This window comes from Chiloscyllium punctatum, chromosome 9 (assembly GCF_047496795.1).
Source record: "Chiloscyllium punctatum isolate Juve2018m chromosome 9, sChiPun1.3, whole genome shotgun sequence".
NCBI classification, from domain to species: Eukaryota; Metazoa; Chordata; class Chondrichthyes; order Orectolobiformes; family Hemiscylliidae; genus Chiloscyllium; species Chiloscyllium punctatum.
In genome coordinates this window covers 48,821,407-48,845,722 of record NC_092747.1, presented here as the reverse complement: position 1 = coordinate 48,845,722, position 24,316 = coordinate 48,821,407, and the positions used below count along the sequence as shown (strand labels likewise).

The 24,316-nt window shown below is 41.5% G+C and overlaps 1 protein-coding gene across 2 annotated transcripts in view; it reads right to left on the bottom strand.

Moving 5' to 3' along the window:
- The window catches only part of c9h11orf65 (chromosome 9 C11orf65 homolog), a 75,089-nt gene that overhangs the window by 41,453 nt on the left and 9,320 nt on the right, over positions 1-24,316 (bottom strand). For both annotated transcript variants that reach the window (XM_072577462.1, XM_072577463.1), the window contains one exon: positions 9,160-9,331. In XM_072577462.1, coding sequence (XP_072433563.1) covers positions 9,160-9,331 — 172 coding nt within the window. The remainder of the gene's footprint in view (positions 1-9,159; positions 9,332-24,316) is intronic.

Here is a 24,316-nt window from a genome sequence, read left to right as displayed (position 1 = left end):
AGGATTGGTACAGGTAAACATAAAATTACCCTTTATGCAGATGATGTTCTTCTATTCCTCAGTAATCCTCTGATGTCTGTACCTCGCTTAATCCAAGTTATTAATATATTTAGTGCATTCTCAGGCTATAAAATTAATTTCTCAAAATCGGAGGCTATGCCAATGGGTGGCCTTGCTATGATACCCCACTTAGTGGACGGATCCCACTTTCCCTTTCGGTGGTCCCTGGAGGGTTTCTTATATTTAGGCATTTTTATTACCCCAGTATTTGGTCAGTTATACAAGGCTAACTTTGTGCTTTTACTGGAAAGGATAAGGCAGGATCTCCAGTGATGGGGAGACCTTCCAATTTCCTGGCTGGGTAGAATAGCACTAATTAAAATGAACGTCCTGCCCCGTCTCCTATACCCTATGAGAATGCTTCCGGTGATGCTGCCGAGGCTGGCACTACGTAAATTATATGGCTGGTTGGGTTCCTTTATCTGGAATCATAGACGGCCCCTCATTAAGCTGAAGAAGCTACAGCTTCCACAGGCAAGGGGAGGATTGGACTTCCCAGATTTTAGGAAATATCAGTTAAGTTCCTTATTAAGTTACATAGCTGATTGGGTCTTGTCTGATCCGCAATCAATCTGGCTGGACATCGAGACTTCTCAAGTAAAATGCCCACTTATTAACCTTTTATTTTCGGACAAGAGGAAAATCATTACGGATCACTGTAAAAACTCTATAATACTAAACACAATTAAAGCTTGGAATATAATGCGGCAAATGAGGGCAACTCACATAAAACATCCCCCTATGCGCCGATACTGGGAGCATGGGGATTCCAACCGGGGTTTACAGACGCCACTTTTAAACTCCAGGGGTATCTCATATCTAGGGGACCTATTTAAGGATGGGGTCCTGATGTCTTTTGAACAGCTGCGTCAGAAATTCGGATTACCTAATGGAGACCTCTTTCGATACTTCCAAATTCGAGATTATATACAGAAGAAGACTACGTTATTAAATAGTCTTTATAAATCAGATAGAGAATGTAGAGTACTATGACCAATGGGGGTATCTTCCGTCAGTACTATTTATCATTTACTACATGATGAAGTATTGGGAAATATGGACAATCTGCTTAAAACATGGGATCAGGATTTGGGACTAGAAATCTCTATAGAAACGTGGAATGACATTTGGGAAAACGCCAGAAGAATCACCATCTGTAACAGAACTCAGGCTATCCAGCTGAAGATACTTCATAGGGCCCATATAGCACCGGATCGATTGGCAAAATTTAAGGCAGGAGCATCTCCAATGTGTCCCAAATGTAAAATAGAGGTGGGCACTCTTGTACATTGCCTATGGATCTGTCATAAGATCCGTAGATACTGGACTAAAGTAGCAAGTACCCTGACAGAAATTTTAGGAACGGAAATTAAAGTGGACCTGTATCTCTCCTTTTGGGCTTTTCGAACTTTCCCTCCCTGGACATGTACGGGAAGAGACTATTTTCTATTCTCTCTTTCCGTGCAAGGAAAAATATTTTGGTGAACTGGGTGGCTGAGGGGCCCCCCTGGACTTTCAAATTGGCACAGATTAATTATGGAATGTATTCCCCTTGACTTCCTTACAAATATGGTGCACCGAAAGACCGAATTATTTCATAAAATATGGTAGTCCTGCTTGAATTATATGAATACAGATATTTCGGCTATCCTAACAAGGGCTTTTATTTAATTGAGATTACCAACCTGGCTGGTCCGGGGCCCCTTGGGAGAGGAATCCCGCACGAATAAGGGTTTTGTTACGTTTGATGTTAACACATTCCGAGCATGTATCTCACTACCCAATTTCTGTGTTATCCATTGGGTTTTTTTTCTTTCTCTTATTTGAATAATGTAAGAGACTTAATTATACACTCTGGTTAGTTGTAGGTTAGATTAGTAGTTAGTTGAGTTTTGTTTTTTTTTTGGTATTTTTCTTTTGTTAAATTTTGGTTATTATATATTTAAGATTTAATTGTATATCAATGTTTGTACTTGAGAGTTTTGTTTATTTTTGTAAACTTGTAAAAATGTTAAATTTCTAATAAAAATATCTATATATAAAAAAAAAGAGATTTAGGCCATTAACATCACCAAATCCTCCACTATCAACATCTTAGGGATTAGCATTGGCCAGAAACCGAATGGGACCATTTACTTAAGTACTGTGGCTACAAGAACAGGTTAACATTGGGAATTCTGCAGTGAGCAACCTCACCTCTTGTCTCCCTAAAGCCTTTCTACAATCTGTATGGTGCAAATCAAGAGTGTGATGACATGCTCCCCACTTGGGTGATTGAAACTCCAACAAAGTTCAAAGACCTTGATATCATTAAGAACAAAGATGTTGACAATCCATCACCACGTTCAACTTTCACTCCCTTCACTACTGGTGCAGTGTGGCAGCAGTATTTACTATGTACAAATTCACTAGTGTAACTCATCATCCATCAACGTCAATTTTGAAAACTGTAACCCCGATCACCTAGAAAGCCAAGGGCAGTAGATGCATGGGAACACCAGCAAGATTCCCTCCAAGCCAAATACTATTCTGACTTGCAAAGATGCTGCTATTCCTTAAATGTCGTTGTCCCTTCCCAACAGTGTTGTGGGTGCGCCTACATCCCAAAGACAGCAGTGATTCCAAAAGGGAGCTCAATGCCTCCTTCTCAAGGGCAATTAGGATGGGCAATAAATTTTGGCTAAGCCAATGATATCCATATCTTGTGAACTAATGAAAAAAGAACTTGCCAATGTACATCCAGAAGAGAGTATTGGTCTGCTGTCGTTAGAGTAGGTTAGTACTAATTGAAAACCATGAAAGATTCTCAAACCTGGAATCAGCTAGGGTATAAAAACCAACCGGAAACTGGAGACTGGAATATTCTGACCTGTCATCAGATATGACAGTTACATTTTATTTAGTTGTCAAATGCCTGAATGTTTATGCATTGAAGTGGATTACTGCTGTCGAATTAACTATTATAGTTAGTTATTGGAAATATGCTTCACACACTACCTTACAAAAAGTACTCAGCCACACTAGTTGGCATAATTCAAAGTCAATCAATTAATCTGAAATTGCAAGCTAATCATGAAACTATCATTAATTGTCATTCAAACACCGCTCACAAATGCCCTTCAAGGAAGGAAATCTGCCTTCTGTTCTGGCCTACATGATGGCATGACTCCAGGTTGAGAATAATGTGGTTGATTCTTAATTTCTCTCTGAATTGGACTAACAAGGCATTTATTTCAAGAGCAACGAGGGATGTATGCTAAGTGCTAGCCTTGCTAACAATGCGCACATCTCATGAAAGAATAAAAGTAAAAAAGACCCACAAAACAAAAAATCCTGATTTATCTTGATCAATTACATGTGGAAAAGAACATTTTTCTACCGTTACTTTATGGAGATTAGATTAACCACTTATGTAAGAAATTTCAAAAATATACTTTATTCATAAAATATTTTGATGATCTGTGGTGTCATTCATAGGTGCACCTTGCATTACTTTACATACAGAGATCGTAATTAATCATTCGTATATACAGGTCTGTATGTTTACCATCCATATATTTAACTGAGGTTTCAGTGGAGCCCACTTACTGAGTGGGCCCCCTGTTCTTCTTTGGCAGGCAGACATTACATGGTGGTCTTTCCCCACCACGCCTTACTGCCCCAAGCTTCAGCGCGTCCCTCAACACGTAGTCCTGGACCTTGGAATGTGCCAGTTCGCAACACTCAGTCAGGATCAGCTCCTTCAGTAAGTTACAGACAGATTAGAGCGTCTTTGACCGACTTGATGATCCTCCAGTTGATGTTTGTCTTGGTGCGCGTCCCAGGGAACAGATCGTACAACACGGAGTCCTGCATCATGGAATTGCTCGAGACGAACCTTGACAAACACCACTGCATTCTTCTCCAGACTTCTTTTGCATAGGCACATTCCAGAAGGAGGTGTGTGACAGTCTTGTCCCCTCCACAGCCACTTCAAGTGCAGCGTGCGGTGCGGCAGAGAGTCCAGGCATACATAAAGGATCTCACAGGCAGTGCCCTTCTCACTACTAGCCAAACCATGTCTTGATGCTTGTTGGAAAGTTCTGGTGATGAGGCATTCTGCCAAATGACTTTGACAGTCTGCCCAGGGAACCGCTCAACAGGATCCACCCTCTCCTTTTCCCGAAGGGTCTCAGGGACACTTCCTGATGGACTTGTGGTAAAAGGTGTTTTCCTTCATAAATTTGTCCACGAAGGACAGGTTCAACTACTTAGAGCGTTCCGCGGCAGCGAGGCCAGGCCCATCCTTCGTAACACCGGGGACAGGTAGAACCTCAGTTCGTAGTGACACTTGGTGTTTGCGTACCGGGGATCCATGCACAGCTTGATGCAGCCACACACAAAGATGGCCATCAGGGTGAGGGTGGCACTGGGTGTGTTGTTTCCCCCGTTGCCCAGACCTTTGTACATCGAGCCCCATCGGACCTGGTCCATCGTCGATCTCCATATAAGATGGCCCAGGTGACTGCGATGGCACAGGTTCTGGCCAGACCTGTGCCACATATAACAAGACAGACAGTGCCTCACACCTGATGACCAGGCTTTTTTCCACAATGGAGAGCGACTGTAGCTTCCAGCTGCCCAGTTTCTACCTCACTTTCCTGATCCGCTCCTCCCAAGACTTGGCGCACGCCCCAGACCCTCCGAACCAAATACCCAGTACCTTCAGGTGGTCAGTCCTGATGGTGAAGGGGATCGAGGATTGGTCGGCCCAGGTCCCGAAGAGCATGGCCTTGCTCTTGCCTCGATTTACCTTGGTCCCCGAGGCCGTTCGAACTGGTTACATATGCATGCGAGTCTGTGCACGGACAGCGGATCCAAGTAGAAAACGACGATGTCATCCATGTACCGGGAGGCCTTAACCTGTAGGCCCCCGCTGCCAGGGATAGTCACCCCTCTCAAGCTCGCATCCTTCCTGATGGACTTGGCAAATGGCTCTATGCAGCACACAAAGCAGGAGAGAGGGGGCAGCCCTGCCTGACTCCAGGTCTGACTGGGAAGCTATCTGATTCCCACCCATTGATTGAGACTGCACTGACAATGTTGGTGTAGAGCAGTCTAATCCAATTGCAGATTCCCTCTCCAAAGCCCATTTTGGAGAGAACATCTCTCATATACGTATGTGATATCCTGTCAAAGGCTTTCTCCTGGTCCAGGCTGATAAGGCAGGTGTCCAACCCCCTGTCCTGCATGTAGGTGATCGTATCCCTAAGGAGTGCGAGACTCTCAGCGATCTTCCTGCTCAGTACAGCACAGGTTTGGTCAGGATGGATCACCAATCCCAGAGCAGACCTGACCCGGTTGGCAATGACCTTTGACAAGATTTTATAATCCGCATTCAATAGTGAGATTGGTCTCCAATTTCTGATTTCCTCCCTGTTCCCCTTCCACTTGTAGATGAGGGTGATGATGCCTTTTCTCATGGATTCACTCATGATACCTGCCCGAAGCATACTGGCTTACACTTCCAGCAGGTCCTGGCCAATCAAGTCCCACAGAGCAGAATAGAGCTCGACCGGTAAGCCGTCACTTCCGGGAGTTTTATTCTTTTCGAAGGACTTGAGGGCCTTGGTCAGCTCGTCCAGAGATAGTGGCTGTCCCAACCTCTTCCGTGTTCTGTCTTCTAAGACCTCCATAATAGAGGACAGGAACAACTGGGAGGCTGCACTGTCGGTTGGCTTTGAGTCGTACAGACTGGCATAGAAGGATTTGCTGATCCTCATGATGTCAGCCTGAGACGACGTTATCGAGCCATCTTCTTCCTTCAGGCTGCTGAGCACGGAGCTCTCTTTGTGCACCTTCCGAAAGAAGAAACGTAAGCATGTCTCATCCTGCTCCACGGAGTGGACCCTGGACCGGAAGATTTTCGTGGAGGTCTCCGAGGCAAAGAGCAAGGATTGCTGGCCCTTCACCTCCTGAAGGTCCTCCGTGACATCAATCCCATCATCTGCAGCAGGAGCAGGTTCTGCATACTTTCCTGAAGTTGGGACAGTTTCCCTGCCTCTCTCTTGCCTCCTGAACGCCTTTGAGGATGAAGAACCTCTTGATGTTCCCTTTTACTGTTTCTCACCAGTCCGCTGGAGACTCAAAGAGGCTTGCGTAATCCAACCTGCGTAATCCCTCCTGAGCTCCTCAATGTTTCCCGGGGTCAACAGCTTTGTGTTCAGCTTCCATGTTCCCTTACCAGACTGCTGCTCGTCCTGTAGGTGACAGTCGGCCAGCAGGAGGCAGTAGTCAGAGAGGAACACCGGCTTGATGTTGGTGGATCTGACCGAGAACGTTCGGGACACAAACAGTTAATCTATCCTTGAGCAGATAGACCTGTCTGCCAAAAAAATAGAATTTTTTTAAATTTCAAAAATATACTTTATTCATAAAATATTTTGATGATCTGTACAATTGGTCATGCCATACATATGTAAACATTCCATTTCTTTCCATATCGAGATAGTAATCATTCATATTTACAGGTCTGTACATTGACTCTCCACATATTTAGCTGAGGGTCAGCGGGGCCCCCCTTACTGCGTCGGCCCCCTGTGCTTAGGCAGGCCGATCTTACACGGTGGTCTTTCCCCACCGCGCCTTGGCGGCAGCTGCCCCAAGCTTCAGCGCATGCCTCAACACATAGTCCTGGACCTTGGAATGTGCCAGTCTGCAACACTCAGTCGGGGTCAACTCCTTCAGCTGGAAGATCTACAGGTTTCGGACCCCTCAGAGAGCGTCCTTCACCGAGCTGATGATCCTCTAGGCACAGTTGATGTTCGTCTCGGTGTGCATCCCGGGGAACAGACCATACAGCACGGAGTCCCACGTCACGGCGCTGCTCGGGACGAACCTCAACAAACACCACTGCATTCCTCTCCAGACTTCCTCCGCAAAGGCACATTCCAGAAGGAGGTATGTGACAGTCTCGTCCCCACCGCAGCTGCTTCAGGGGCAGCGTGTGGTGCGGCAGAGATTCCGGGCGTGCACAAAGGATCTCACAGGCAGAGCCCTTCTCACCACCAGCCAAACCATGTCTTGGTGCTTGTTGGAAAGTTTTGGCGATGAGGCATTCTGCCAAATGACTTTGACAGTCTGCTCAGGGAACCGCTCGATAGGATCCGCCCTCTCCTTTTCCCGAAGGGTCTCAAAGACACTACGTGCTGACCACTTCCTGATGGACCTGTGGTCAAAGGTGTTTTTCTTCATAAATTTCTGCATGAGGGATGGGTGGTACGGAACGGTCCAACTACTCGGAGCGTTCCGCGGCAGCGAGGCCAGGCCCATCCTTCAGAACACCGGGGACAGGTAGAACCTCAGTACGTAGTGACACTTTGTGTTTGCGTACCGGGGATCTACACACAGCTTGATGCAGCCACACACAAAGGTGGCCATCAGGGCGAGGGTGGCATTGGGCGTATTTTTCCCCCATTGCCTAGGTCTTTGTACATTGTGTCCCTTCGGACCCGATCCATCTTTGATCTCCACTTGAAGTGGAAGATGGCCCGGGTGACTGCGGCGGCACAGGTTCTGGGGATAGGCCAGACCTGTGCCACTTAAAACAATACTGAGAGTACGTCAAACTTGATGACTAGGTTTTTCCCGGCGATGGAGAGCGACCATTGCTCCCACCTGCCTAGTTTCTGTCTCATCTTCCTGATCCGCTCCTCCCAGGTCTTGGCGCACACCCCAGCCCCACCGAACCAAATACCCAGCACCTTCAGGTGGTTGGTCCTTATGGTGAAGGGGATAGAGGATTGGTCGGCCCAGTTCCCGAAGAGCATGGCCTCGCTCTTGCCTCGATTTACCTTGGCCCCCGAGGTTCGCTCGAACTGGTCACAGATGCACATGAGTCTGTGCACGGACAGCGGATCCAAGCAGAAAACGGCGACATCATCCATGTACCGGGAGGCCTTAACCTGCAGGCCCCCACTGTCAGGAATAGTCACCCCTCTCAGGCTCGCATCCTTCCTGATGGATTCGGCAAATGGCTCTATGCAACGCACAAACAAGGCAGGAGAGAGAGGACAGCCCTGCCTGACTCCAGCTGTTATAGGGAAGCTGTCTGATTCCCACCCATTGATTGAGACTGCACTGACAATGTTGGTGTAGAGCAGTCTGATCCAATTACCGATTCCCTCCCCAAAGTCCATTTTGGAGAGATCATCCCTCATATATGTATGCGATATCCTGTCAAAGGCTTTGTCCTGGTCCAGGCTGATGAGGCAGGTGTCCACCCCCCCGTCCTGCACGTAGGCGATCGTATCTCTGAGGAGTGTGAGACTCACAGCGATCTTTCTGCCCGGTACAGCACAGGTTTGGTCAGGCCAAAGAAACAGAATACAGATCTGTAAACATGGATTTAAAAACTAGACTAACTCCTGAAATACGTTTAACCACACTACTTGAAAATCATTACTCTTTTATTTGATGGTATATTTTGTAGGGAGTGAACACATTGGCAGAATCTCACGCCTGCCAAATATTGTGTCAATAAACATTAGTCTAACCTGTTTTAAAATCAATTTTACCATCATAACACATAGCAGGGAGGTACCATAGCAATCCATCCACACCTATGCAAATTATTCCGCTGTATACTTAGAGAAACATGTTTCTAATACTATTTTTAACACAGCTTTCCTGACTGTTTTCAGCATTGCCAAGCTTTGAGGTTTTCAATGTTCCAGACACAGACCTCAACATTCTGTAGAGTAGTAAAGGGAATTGTTTTGTTTCAAAAGTGTATTTATTTTAAAAACATATATTCAGTTCTATAATTTACTAAATTATCCATTAAACATCTGTTACATTTGAAAAATACAATGCGAACAAAATAGAAAATTTGAATTTACATAGCAACTTTCACACCTTCAAGCTGTCCCAAATTGCTTTGCACTTTTAAGTTTTTTTTTAATTTATCATTATAACGTATGAAAACATAACTCAGTATTGAGTAATAAATTAATAAAATATGGGGTTAATGTAGGTGAAAAAACAGCTTAAAATTCTGTGCTTACTGTAATTCCCCGCCCTACATTGCTGTTTGCCAACTTAGCACAAAGTTTAACTTACAATGTGTCTTCTCCATGCTCTTTGGATTATTCTTGCTGAATTTTCTGCCAAAGTTTCTTGCTGCTCTTTAGTTACAGAGCTCTCAAATTTAAGGGACTCATTGACCGACGTTTTGCTGTCTGTGAGGCAATGTTCATCCTCATTGTTGGTATCTGGCAGATGTGCTTCAATGCTTAAAAAATTAACAAGTTAATTCATGAATTAGTAAATATTAGCTCAGCTTTGACACACAAGTATGAAACTGAACCACAGAATTGTTACAGAACAGAAAGAGGCTATTCAACCACTGGCTCTCAGTATTTTATCTTATTAAGAATACTCTACCATTTCTCTACAACATTGCACATCATTTCTATTTAAATAATTATACAATGCCCTCAAGAATGCCTCAATTGATCTTGCCTCCCCTATATATGCAGGCAGTACATTCCATACTTAACTACTCACTGTGTAAAATATTTCTTTCTCACTTCATGTTTGCTTTTATTGCAAGCCATTTTAAAACTTTGCCCTGTAATTTGTGATCTGTTACAAGTGGGAACAGTTTCTCCATATCTGCTCTATCCAGACCCTTCACAAATTCCATCAAATTTCCTCTTAGTTTTCTTTTCTCCAAGACAATCAGTCCTAACCTCGACAATCTTTGCTCATAATTAAAGTGTCTCATCCCTGAAGTCGTTTCTGTAAACCTTTTTTTGTACTCTCTCCAATGCATTCACACCCTTCCCATAGTTTGGCACACAGAAGTGTACACACTACTCCAAGCTGAGGTCTCACCAGTGTCTTACATAAATTCATCAAAGCCTCTCTATTCTTGTACCTGATGCCCCTATTTAGCAAGTCGAGAGTGCTATATGCACTATTAGTGCCTACTTGTCCTGCCAGCTTTAATAATTCATGCACACATGCAGGTCCCTCTGCTCCTGCACACCCTTTACAATAATTCCCTTTATTTAATATTGTCTTTCTTTGTTCTTGATCTACCAATCTGCATCGTCTTACCATCTCCACATTGGACTTGATCTGCCACTTTCAAGGAGCTATGAACCTGCACTCCAAGGTCTCTTTGTTAGCAACCCTTAATGGAAGAAAATCTTGCAGGAAATGCTATTCACATCTATCTACGAGCTTGCCCTTCTACATGACTGAGGTTGCAGGTTTGAATGGTACTATCATAAGAATTTGAGAGGCGGCCTGAAAGAAGCATATAAAATTATGAAAAGCCTGGATACTCTTGAACTTGGAATCTTTTTCCTAGGGTACGAAATATCAACTACCAGGAGGCATAGGTTTAAAGTTAGAGGCAAGTTTAAAGGAGATATGCAAGGCAAGTTTTTGTTTATACAGAGATGGCGGGAATATACTGCCAGGGAGAATTGTATAAGCAGATATGATAGCAAAGTTTAAGAGGCATATGAACAGGCAGGGAATAGAGGGATACAGACCATGTGCAGGCAGAGGGGATTAATTTAGAATGGCATCATTGTCAGCGCAGATATGATAGGCCAAAGGGTTCCTGTGCTATATTGTTCTATGTTCTATCAAATGTTGTGCATTTGGTAAATATAGTGGACTGTTACTTTAAGAGACAGTTTTAGTCACTTTAAGTCACCTACTGTCACATAACATCACATCATCAGCCATTTTGAGTGAAAAACAGCTTAGTCTAAACTTGCTGCCTGCAGAATGAACACCTCCTTCACAGAGCACCTGTTGCTGTTAAACACTTTGGCCCCTTGGTCCTTCTTGAAATGTAACACCAAAAGAAAACTGGCGACAAAGGTAAGAACTGCTTCGAGATCCACCAGGTCAATTTGCTGATTTGTCAAAATAAAACAGAATTGTGGTTCTCACGACAGATCCCAGGGGCACTTCAATAAAATAAATGAAAAGATGTTATCACTATACTAAAGCAGGTACAGTCAGCAAGAGCAGAAATTGTCAACAGTGCAGAAAAGTCTTGCCACCTGCTTCACCCTGAAGAGAACGAGGGAGTAACAAACGTCCTACACGAGGGGAATGTTTTGAGGGGTATAAATGCAGAAAGAAATAGGCAACCTTAGGAATACTGTATCTTGTTTTAAATGGGAAAAAGCATAGTGCTAGTATTTTTGTGATAATCGTGTAATGCAGCCCTTGCCATTTTAAAAAGTATATAAAATACCTGGGAAATTTTGTATCCATGGAATTGTATGATGAAAATACAATAAGCGGGAACTCGTACACAGAAAGATTCCATTATATTGCCCAAGCTAACAAAATTGAAGCAAATATAAATGGTTCTGTATTCCTGAGTATTATGGGGAGAGAAACTTTTAAATCCCTAATGAATCTGCTACAGCCAGAGAAGCTAGGTTCCAAAACTTGTGAAGACATACTAGGAATTCCTCAGAACTATTTTTCACTAAACCATAGGCGGTTGCTGAAAGGTTCAGATTCCACAAAACAATTAGCATAATCGTGAATCTATCTTCAGTTCATAGCAATGTCAAAGAAGTTAACAGAACTTTGCAAATTTGGACACAACTTAAATACGCCATCAGAGACACCATCTGTGTGGACTAAGATGCCCAAAAGAGATTACTAATAGAAATGAACCTAGACTTAAAGAAAGCATTGCAGTGTCAATGGAACTAGCAGCAAAAGAAACTCAACAGATAAGTTCGAGCATGAGAGTTTACAAAATGTAGCTGACAAAGATGAGAGATGAAAACACCCATGCAAAATTGAGTTCAGAAAAGCAAGTCTTGCAGCAGCGAATTGCTGGTCTAAAGAAGCTGCATGCAGAAACTGCAGGAAGAAAGGCCACAATGAATGGGTGTGCTTAAGGACGAAACAGGAACAACATGCAACAAAAATACAGGAACTGAAGAATAGAAAGAAAATCTACATGCTACAAAAAAGTCATGAATAAAGCCTAGAGTCTTAGTCTGAAGAGGGGCTGTTATTAAACATACTGGCCATCGCTGGTGACACCAACCAATGCTGGGGGTCTCTCCCTTACTGAATAGAAAACAGGTAAGAATGAAAGTGGACAGTGGAGCGGCTGTTTCATTAATACCTGAAAGTGTGTATCAGAAGCAGCTGAGTCACATTGCGCTGCAACTCTCAAATATTGTACTAAGAACATATACAGAGTGAAGTGGTGCCTTAAAGGGATTGTATCAATGTGAATTATCAATGTGAATGGTCAGTTATATGGTCATTCAAAAGATTTGTCCTTACATCTTACCAAAGGAAATTTTTCAACTTTATTGGGAAGAACATGGTTGGAGAAAACCTAACTCAATGAGCTGAAGTAAATTGCATGTCATATTCGGAGACTGGTCTATCACAAATTCTAAAGAAACATGTCATTGTTTTTAAAAGAGATCTGGGAAGCATGGAACATATTTTTGTCAAATTGAAAGTCATGAATAAGAATTCAGCAAAATCTAGTCCAGTACCTTCTGCAATCAGACAAAGGTCAAGTAGAATTAGTGAGGCTAGTCAGAACAGGAGTCCTTGGATCCATAAATGTGAGTATTTGGGCCACACCTACCATACCAGTGTTGAAGAAAGATTGATTGGTACCCTTAATGTAGTGATTATAAGATCACTAATAATCCGGAACTGTGCTGAGCAATATCTTTTGCCTTTAATTGATGACCTATTTGCTGGGCTCGCTGGAGGCCAGCTTCTCAGTAAAGTTGACCTCAGTCAAGCCTGAATTACAGAAATACTTGGCAATTGTAACACATAAACTCTATGACTCTATAACGGACTATTCAAATACAAGAAATTTCTATCTGAAATCACATCTGCATCTGCATTATCCCAATGTGCTTTGAATCAAATTTTAAGTGAATTGGAAGGGATCCAGGGTTACTTAGAAAATAATTTTGTCATAAGGAGAAATGAAAAAACTTAACTCCACAATTTAGGTGCTATTGTACAGAGACTTACTTAGTAAGAGTGAGGTAAGACAAATGTGAATGTTTTAAATTGTCCATTGAATACTTAGGCTTGGCCATTGATGCTAAGGAACTACATAAATCACATTAAAAAGTAAAAGTCTTAACTGAGGCTCCAGCACCTAAACATGTAAACCAATTATGATATATTTTGAACTTGCTAAATTAATATGCAAAGGTTTGTCCCAAAACTTGCAACAATTCTGAAGTCATTATACAACTTACTATGCCAAAACATGATTTGGGAATGGAAAGATCAATGTGAAAGAACCTTCATACAAGTAAATAGGTTTTATTAAAGTCTTGATCTATTTTGACACAAAGTTACCATTGCAACTACAATGTGTTATGGATTAGGAGCAGTCATTTCTCACATGTTAGCCAATGCTGAAGAGGTGTCAATAGCTTTTGCACAATATTATTAAACTATGCTTAGATAGAGAAAGAGGCCCTATGAGTCATTTTTGGCATTGAACGATTGCACAGAATTCTGTACATATGGGAATTTGCCCTGCTAAAAGACTGCAGACCACAATATTTGGGCCTTATATAGGGATAACTTCTTCAGCAGGGAGCTATATGTAGAACTGGGCATTGTTGCTATCAGCTCACACTTATGTAATTAAGTATCAGCAATCCAGCTGACATGGCAATGCTGATGGGCTCTCTAGATTTGCCAAATGATCCAAACAGTCCTTATGTAGACTTTTTTCTACTTTGGACATGAAGGGAGCACTCTAATAACAGAAGAACAAGTTAGGAAATACACTAGAAAATGATCCATTACCATTAAAAGTGATAGATATGGTACTCCATGCCAAGATTACAAAAATAACCTCAGAACTGAAGACATATGTCACACTATCTGTACAAGCAGAATAATTCCTATGGAGAATAAGGGTCATAATTCCATCACTGTTAAGGAAACATTTGTTAAATCAACTCTACGAAGGTCACTGTGGCATTATCAGAATCAAGGAGATAGCCACAAGCTACTTTTGGTGGCCAGAGCTTAACTCCAAAGTTGAGGTGAAGTTGCCATCATGAAGACAACATCTTGAAAGAAAACCATTGAAGTCTTGCTGGAGATCTTCACAAAGTTTGGTTATCCAGAACAACTCGTCAGTGATAATCATCCACAGTTTAATCTTGGCATTTAACATCATAAGATGTAAAAATAAGCACAATGATGAAAATTTTCAAAATGTTTACACTCATCAACTCTGTTCTCAGATTTGAATATATCAATTGTAGAGGGATAAACAGAGTTAATGTTTTAGGTCAGCGCTCTCAGTACATTAAACAGTTCTACTGGGCCTGCTGGGCACTTGCAGCATTTTTTGTTTTTATTTCACATTTAGTATCCACAGTGTTTTATTTTTGCATTTACATAGCACCTTTAACATTAGTTCATCCAAAGGTACTGAAAAAGAGCTTTATTAATTTTAAAAATGATACCAAAGGACAATCAAGACAAAAATTTGGTCACAGAGGTGGGTTTTAAGGAGCACCTTGAAGATAGAGATGGAGAGGATTACGGCAAGAATTCTGGAGCTGAGGGCTAAGGCAACTTAAAAATGGCCACCAAAAATGCAGTGATTAAAACTGGGGCACCGCAAGGAGTCAGAATCAGGGCAGCACGAGTGGCCTGGAGGCTTGCAAGGCAGAAGGTCATCATGGGTATAGGGAGAGCGAGGCCATATGCTAATTTGAAAACAGCTGATTGATGGCTTTCTCTGCAAGCTGCTGCAGCCATTCAAGTAACATTCTTATTAACTTTCTATTCTTTTTTCTCTCATGTATTTAGGTGGTTTTCCCTTAAATGTATCTATTTATCCAATTGATTCAAATAACTGAATCAAGGAAAGAGCACCGAGAAAATCAGGAGAGCTAAAAGCTGCATTTGATGCATTTTAAAAATAAATGCAGACAGCTTTGCTAACGTTCTAAAAGCTCTCAACAATTACTTTAATGTAAAATTAAATTCTTCAATGACAAATAGTTTAACAGAAAGGTTCAAAGCCAGGAGAATCCATAGATGACTTCATTACTTATCAATACAAATTAGTTGAAACTTGTAACCATAATTCAGAAGAATCAAATTCTCTACAGTATGGAAACAGCACCTTCGGCCCAAGTCCACACTGACCCTCCAAAGAGTAACCCACCCAGACTCATTCCTCATATTCACCCCTGATTATGGCCAATTTAGCATGACCAACTCACCTAACCTGCACATCTTTGGATTGTGGGAGGAAACCGGAGTAAACCCACACAGACATAGGGAGAATGTGCAAACTCCACACAGGCAGTCACCCGAGACTGGAATTGTACCTGGGATCCTGGTGCTGTGAGACAGCAGTGCTAACCACTGTACCACCGTGCCGTCCCAATTGTTCTCTGAATTTTTGATTTGCCTTTATCAGATCGTTTACATCGATGGATGGTTTGACTTTAGAAAAATCTATCCAAATTGTCTTAGAAGCACAGACAAGGAAAGGTTACAGACAACCTCTGAGAGGGAAAGAACAACATTACCATAGAGGAGCAATAGAGTCTATTGATCTCATAAGGTATAAACACTTTGGACTTATGACAAGCCAACTCAAAAATATCAGATACTCCAAAGGTATTGTCAGCACTGAGAATCAAAAAAAAGCCTCACAGGCAGATGGTGTCCAGCTATACCAAAAGTATGTTAATTCTGTGACAAATGGGTCATCTCCAAAGGATAGATGTAAGTCAGAAACAGTAGAATTGCTAGTGGGTACGTACAATCAAAGCACAGCACTGTAGGTCACTCACCATCCATTGAAAAATACTTTTAAAACTTTATCTCCATTGGAAGAGTTGTGGAATTGTGAATCACACAACCTTGTGCTAATTAGCTAATCTTTATATCCTTAACTCTTGGATCTGGTGGTGGTATTTTTCCTATCTCTGAGCCAGGAGGTGTGGGTTCAAGTCCCACCAGCTCCAGATCTGTGTAACAATATCTCTGATCAAGTTGGTTAGAAAATGCTTAGATTCTCAATTCTACTCTACCTGCAATTAAGTAGACAGTTTAAAACATAGCTATTGATAAAACTTGCCATTTCTATTTCATCTAAGGGTTTTAAAAGAAGGGCTGTTGAATACATTACTTATACTTTTTCAAAATTCTCTAGATTATGGAAATATCCCAACAGATTGAAAAACACAGGAGGTCCTTGATTTATGAACGTCTGACTTATGAACAATCATACTTACGAACATAATCCCATGTAGGGATGTAATTTTAAAGATCAGATGAAATAAAAGTATTTCCGTACTTATGAACAGCTATTTTATATTATCCTGCATTGTGTTTCAACTCCTTTTATATCTAATTCCCATTACAATAAGAATGAAATTGACTTACAAATGTATTCAAGAACAGAACCTTTTCGCAATCCAGTACCGCTTGTTTTTGCCCATAAAAATTTTGACTCCTCCATTTAAGAAAGCAGAGTTAGAGTTTGGGAGGTGGGGTATGCAGTTAGCTTAACATCTGTTATCAGGAAGATGCTGGAAACTGTAGTATAGTAATGTACCATATCAAAGATTACTTTGAGTACAATTAGGAAATCATGGTGTAGGGGTAACATAATAACATTTATAGAGAATTGGTCAGCTAACAAGAAACAAAATGCATAAATGAGTCATTTTCAGGTTGGAAACCTATAATTCATGGATTATCATGGGGATCATGCTAAAGCTTCAACTGTTTTGTACACACAAATGCGAGGCAATGGCCATCTCCAATAAGTGACATAATAACCTCTGCTCTTCAATGTTCAATGGTATTACCATCACTAAATCCCCCACTATCAACATCCTGAAGTATACTCACCACATATATACTGTGGTTACAAGATCATGTCAGAGGTTAGGAATATTGTAATGAGTAACTTACCTCCTGACTCATAAGACCATAAGACACAGGAGCAGAAATTTGGCCATTCAGCCCATTGAGTCTTCTCCACGATTCGATCATGGCTGATGAGTTTCTCAACCCCATTCTCCCGCTTTTCCCTGTAACCCCTGATCCCCTTGATAATCAAGAACTTATCTATCTACATCTTAAATATATCAAAGACCTGGCCTCCACAGCCTTCTGTGGCAGTGAATTGCATAGATTCACCACTCTCTGGCTGAAGAAGTTTCTCCTTATCTCCATTTTAAAAGTCTTCCCCTTACGCTAAGGCTGTGCCCTCGGACCCTAGTCTCTCCTACCAATGTAAACATTTTCCCAACATTGATTCTTATAATATTCTGTAAATTTTAATTAGATCCCCCCCCCCATCCTTCTAAACTCCATCGGGTATAGATCCAGAGTCCTCAAACGTTCCTCATATGCTAAGCTTTTCATTCCTGGGACCATTCTCCAGGACTTCCTCTGAATGCACTGCAGGGCCAGTACGTCCTTCCTGAGATTTGGGGCCCAAAACGCCACACAATATCAGAGCTTTATAGAGCCTCAGAAGTACACCCCTGCTTTTATATTCAACTCCTCTCAAAATATATATCAACATTGCATTTGCCTTCTACTGACTCAACTTGCAAGTTTACCTTAAGAGACTCCTGGACTAAAACTACCAGTCTCTTTGCACTTCAGACTTCTGAATTTTCTGCCCAAAGGCTACCCAACATCTATGAGGTACATGTCAGAAATGTGGTGGAACATTCCCCACTGTTTGGATGAGTGCAGCTCCAACAACATTCAAGAAACTTGACACCATCCAGGACAAAGCAGCCCACTTGATTTACACCATATCCACAAATATGCACTCCTCCCACCACTGATGTTCATTAGCAACAATGTGTACTATCTACAGGATGCACTGCAGAAATTCAACAAGATCCTTAGATAGCATCTTTCAAACCCACGATAATTTCCATCTAAGGTCAAGGGCAGCAGATACATGGGAACTTGTTGGTGGCAGTTTCCCTCCAAGTCACTCACCATCCTGACTTGGAAATATATCACTGTTCCTTCACTGTTGCTAGGTCAAAATCCTGTAATTCCTTCCCTAATGGTAATGTGGATCTACATACAGCATGTGGACTGCAACAGTTCAAGAGGCAGCTCACCATGGCCTTCTCAATGGCAACTACGGACAGGACTAAATGCTGGCCAGACAGCAATGCCCATGTCCCACAAGTGAATAAAAAAATTTAATTAATTACTTGGAAGAAGGAACAAAATGTATGGTTGCTAAATTCGTTGATGACACACAGGAAAGTAAGTTTATGAAAGGATTTATAAGTTAAGTTAGTGGGCAAATTTTGGCAGATGGACTGCAATGTAGGAAAATACACTTTGGCAGCAAGAATAGAAAAACAGCATTTAATTTAAATGGAGAGAAATGGATCTGGTGTCTTGATACGTGCAAGTTAGTATGGTAAATACTGAGAATTCAAATGGAATTTCATTCTTATTGTAATGAGAATTAAATATAAAAGGATATTATGCTCCATTACACAGGACACTGATGAGAACATGCCTGGAGTATTGTCTACATTTGGTCTCCTTATAAGTGCATTAGAAAAATATAGAGATGGTTCATTCAAGTGATACCAGAAATGGAAGAAGGGAAGTTAGACAGGGTCTGTATTCCATTAGAGTTTAGAATAAGCAGTGATCTTACTGAGACATAAAAAATCCTGGGAGGGCTTGACAGATTGGATACTTAAAGCATGTTTGCCTATGTGGGACAGACTAGAATTAAGGGACACAGTTTAAAAATAAGAGATCTTCCATTTAGGATGGAATTGAGGACAAAGTCTTCACTCAGCAGGCTGAGGGTCTTTGGAATGCTTTTCTCCAGAAAGATGCAGAGTTGTTGAGTACTTTTAAGGTAGATGTAAGTAGATACTTAACTAACAAGAGAGTCAAAGATTATCAGGGTAAGCAGGAATTACCTTTTTGAATAATTAAGTAGGAGTAAGGACACAATTGGCCTACTCCTGCACCTAATTTATATGGTTGAATTTGGTTGTGAGTTCCATTAAGTATATACCTTAAAATGATACCTGGCAGAAATGAAAAGTTATTATGCAAAATGATGAACATCTTGATACACTGAATAATTGGCACTTCATTCTACAACCAATGATTAAATTAAACGCATTGGACATTTATGAAACTTGTGCTAAGGGCTATATTTTGAAGTGAAGTAATATTCCTGTGTGGAACACATAGAGATCAATAATATGATATCCCAAAACAGTCTCATTTTTATTGGGTCTGAAAAACAAAAACCTGAGCTCATGACAGCACACTCAGGGATGCTACAAATGTCAACAATAAAGTGTATATACCTTGAAAGCTTGTAGGGTTCAAGGGCATTGCAGATATTGGGAAAGTGAGGTCATGGAGTGGTTTGAAAAGTTAATGACTGGCTTGCTTTGTAAGTTGTGCATCCAGTTATTTAATGTTGTTAGCATACATTCTCTCTGTATGGAGAAAAAGGAGCATACCACACTGTCAGTGGGTCAGAATGGGGTCATAGTGTCACATGAAATATATACGGGCTGTACCCTGCTAATTTACTAAAATAGGTAAACTTCATAGCACATAAAACACATCATCGTCATTCTGTCTCTTGAAATGGGCAACTGATTTAAGGCCTGGTCAAAACTAGCACTGGTTGGGAATTTTACTTGGAGCCACAAGATTGCAGCAGAAAGTCCAGTTCCATATGTAAACACATACTTTCTACCATATATGACGTCATGGTTGCAGAGCAAAACAACTCTGAGAAAACTACCAGTAACTATGTTCAACAGATTCTTCTCAAAGTAAGGTAGGCTTTGTGGCAACAGACCTTTTCATAGCATGTTTCTCAGCAACATCTGATCTGTGAATCAACCTATTCACTTAAGGAATTATTTGAGGTCTCTGACAGTACAGCATTCCCTCAATACTGGCTAAACTGTTCAGGATGGTTTTAGTCTACAGGTCAGTGAGTGGAGAGCTTATACCCACATCTTTATTGATTCCCCTTCCAGTGGACAAAATTTGCAGCAGCATTACAATTGTAGGATTGTTGCAATACAGCACAATGCAATTATGTAGTGCTATGGATTTGGAATTAAATGCAAGTTTCATTCATAATAACAATCATGAAGTTAGCAGATTGTCATAAAGTCCCATTTAGTTCATTAATGTCCTTCAAGGGAGGAAACCTGCCATTCCTACCTAGCCTTGACCTTCAGATCCACAATGTGGTTGATTCTTAACTACCCTAACGACTCAATTGTACCAAATGCTACAGAAATAAACATCTTGTTCAAGGCAATTAGGGATGGTAATATGTATTGTCCTTGCCAGATGTGTTCATATCTCACGATCAAATAATTTAAAAAACTTAAATGAGGAAACAGGAAAAACTAGATTCAGTGCTGGAATTACAGCTTTAATAATGGCTTCTAAGCAATTGCCTACTGTAGCTGGGTGTATACCAGATAGGAATTGTTTTCCTTCCTCTAGTTTCAGATTTACAAGTGCAGCTAATAGTTCCACAAAATAAAATGGACTACATACAAAAAACACCATAAATTTGAGTTCTTCAGTCTGATAAGAATAAGTGCATCCAGATGTTAGAAAGCCACCACAAACTTTGTAAAATATGCTAATAGTTTTGCTTTCATTTTAGAGAGCATAGTAAAATTAAATCACAATTACTGTGATTAACAAATTGAACAAAACTTTCTCTTTCACTCTCCTACTCTATATGTTATACATCTTTATCCTTACCTTAAACTCACCAGCACATTCAACGGAACAGTCAAGTTATACCATGCAGTGCCCATTTTCTAAGCAATATGTGGTCTCCTAAATGAAGGTCAAGAAATATGCACCAGTGTAATGCTTTGCTGCATAGATAGGTTTAGATATTTTTCCTAACCAACCTGCTCAGAGATATTATGGCACAGCTCTGGAGCTGATGGGACTTGAATCCAGGCCTCCTGGTTCAGAGATTGTGACTCTACCACTGTACCATGAACACCCCTGATGTCTGGTATAAAGAGTTTTCAAAATTCACAGCACCTGTATATGAATTCTGTGACTAGAAGCATTACTTAAAATATAATTATACCATGATAGCATTCATATTCTCTTGGAAACTAAGTTTGACAGCCCACAAAAAATAATAATGAGAATGCAATACACAATTAACTATGATTTGGAGATGCCGGTGTTGGACTGGGGTGTACAAAGTTAAAATTCACACAACACCGGGTTATAGCCCAATAGGTTTAATTGGAAGTACACTAGCTTTCGGAGCGACGCTCCTTCATCAGGGGACAATCACCTGATGAAGGAGCGTCACTCCAAAAGCTAGTGTACTTCCAATTAAACCTGTTGGACTATAACCTGGTGTTGTGTGATTTTTACCTTTTCACAATTAACTAGTACCAGTTGACAGCAAGCCAAATCTGTGTGGCCAGTTTAACACTATTTAGGCTAAACTAACTATGCAGCTGACTGGCTGAATGCATCAGTAGAAGGCCAATGATGTGAATGGTTAGCACCATTCAATGCTTGCTTTCACCACTGAAAGGGGAAGTGCATTATAACTGGAGCAGGTGCTGTGGGTTGTGCAAGAATTTACTTTGATCTGGAAAGCATTCAGGCAACTGGGAGACAGCTGGCAAACTGTTCAGACACTGCATAGGAGGACTTGGTGGAGGAGGTGGAACGGAGTAGAGGAGTATCCACAGGATGTCAGGAGACCCTTCAGACAGGTGAGCAAGAGGCAGTGGGATGCTGGAGGGCAATGACAGGAGCCAAACTTCCAGAACCTGGATGCAGTGTAACAAGACTCTCAATAATCTCATGAGATGTCAAGATCAATGAATGCATCTTCAACTGTCATATCATATTAACTACACCACTATACTCAAACACTACTCAATTCACCACACCCCACCAGTCACCTAACAACAATCTTTATAATTTAGGCCTCATACCTGACAGTCATTTGCATTATAGCACCCTTACACACACAGCTCTGTTCTAAATTTCACACCCACATCTTTTTGCACACGTACACTATGAGCTTTTAAACCATGGCAACCACATCACCCAAACAGATTGCACAACATATACTTTGCTCTCTCATGTAGGATAGGTAGTACAAACCAGATTCCATAGGAGCTCACTTAATGACACAGGTATTTCTGCAAGTTCTTGCTGCAATGGAGAAGTCCATGAAGGCTATTATTAGGACAGTAATTGCTGAAACTAATCAACAATGGGCTGTAAAGATTCCACTTAATTATACCTTGAAGAGTTCTAAAGAAGGGTCACTGTTAAATCTGCCTTCTCTCCAAAGATGCCTCCAGATCAGCTGAGTTTTTCTGATTTTGTTTCTAATTTCCAGCATCCGCAGTTCTTTGTATTTTTAAAATTTTACCCAATTCTACGTACCCTATAAATATAATTAAAACTCTTTCTTACAGAAAAACACTGGCACTTTAAAAAGAAGGAAGGGAGATAAAAGCAGAGACCACATGGGAAGTGATTCAAACAAGAAAGAAACATACACTGTTATCTGACCCAATCTGCTAATTGAGTTCAAGTATCTCTGGACAGTGTGTGTCTAAACAAAATTAACAAAGAGCGAAATTCACACCTGACATTGGGGAAACCTGTGGGAGAGCGCTCACAGCATGGGAGCTGCTAAGTGGATAGTTTTTAAGGGTAACCTTACTTCTCTTTTTTGTAAATCTACAACAGAGTGGGTTCTTTTTTTCATTATATATTCTATTGAGATCTATCTCTTGATTAAATTTTTAAAATTTAATATAAAATATAAAACATAGGCACTAATTTGCGTACAGCAGTGTTTTTTAGAACAGTAAAACTGTGCTATTTTCTGGGTTTATGGATTTTTCGGGTACAAAGATGGCCCTTAGAAGAGAGATGTTCTCTTCTTGTTGGATGTTGAAGATTAGAGAGAGTTTCAATGTTGCTGATGATAATGTCTGCAGGAAGTGTGTTTGGTTGCAAATCCTATCGGATCACATGGATCGTTGGAGCAGCAGTTAGAGGCAGTGAGGAATTTACAGAAGCTAGGGGATGTGATGGATGGTAGTTATAGGAAGGGATTAAAATGCAGGAACGGTCAGGTAGGTGGGTTACCTCCAGAAAAGGTAGGAGAGGGAGGTAAGTACTGCAAGAGTACCCTGTGGCTATCTCCATCTGAAACAAGTATGCTGTTTTGGAAAATGCAGGGGAATGTAGCACAGACAACCAGATTTCTGTGCAGAGACTGGCTTTAGTGTAACAAGGAGTACGTCAGTTTCCAAGTGATCGATTGTGATAGGGGACTTTCTAGTCAGAGACACAGACAGACGTTTCTGCAGCCGACAACAAGAAATCAGAGTTGTGTGTTGCCTCCCTGGTGCTGGGATCAAGGATATCTTGGAGAGGGTGCAGAATATTTCAAAGGGGGAAGTTCCAGCAGGAGGTCATTGGAACTAATGACAAAGGAAGAGAAAAAGATGAGATTCTGAGGATATGTAGGCAGGAATTTAAAGAGGAGGTGCCGAGGTTAATAATCAAGAGTGTGGTGCTAGAAAAGTACAGCCAGTCAAACAGCATCCGAAGAGCAGGAGAATTGTCGTTTTGGGCATAAGTCCTTCATCAGGAATGAGGCTTGTGAGTCGGGGCTAAGAGGTAAATGGGGGGGGGGGGGGGGGTTGGGTGGAGGTAGCTGGGACAGTGATAGGTGGATAAAGGTGATGGAGAAGGTGTTAGGTCAAAGGGGGCAGTGATGGACGGATCTGGAGGGTGGTACCAAGTTGGAGGCTTGGGACTGGGATAATGTGGGGTAAGGGAAAATGAGGAAGCTGTTAAAATCCACATTTATCCCATGTGGTTGCAGGGTCCCAAGGCAGAATATGAGGCGTTCCTCCTCCACGCGTCGGGTGATAATGGTTTGGCGGTAGAGGAGACCCAGGTCCTGCACGTCCTTGAAGGAATGGGAGGGGAAGTTGAAGTGTTCAGCCACGGGGCAGTGGGATTGGTGGGTGGGGGTGTCCCAGAGATGTTCTCTGAAACGCTACCCCGACCTCATATTCGCCATGGACATCCAGTTCCTGTACACAAGGTCTCCAAGCCCTCTGTTTTTTCCTCTCACCCTTCCACCGACCCCCTCATCCACCTGGCTGAA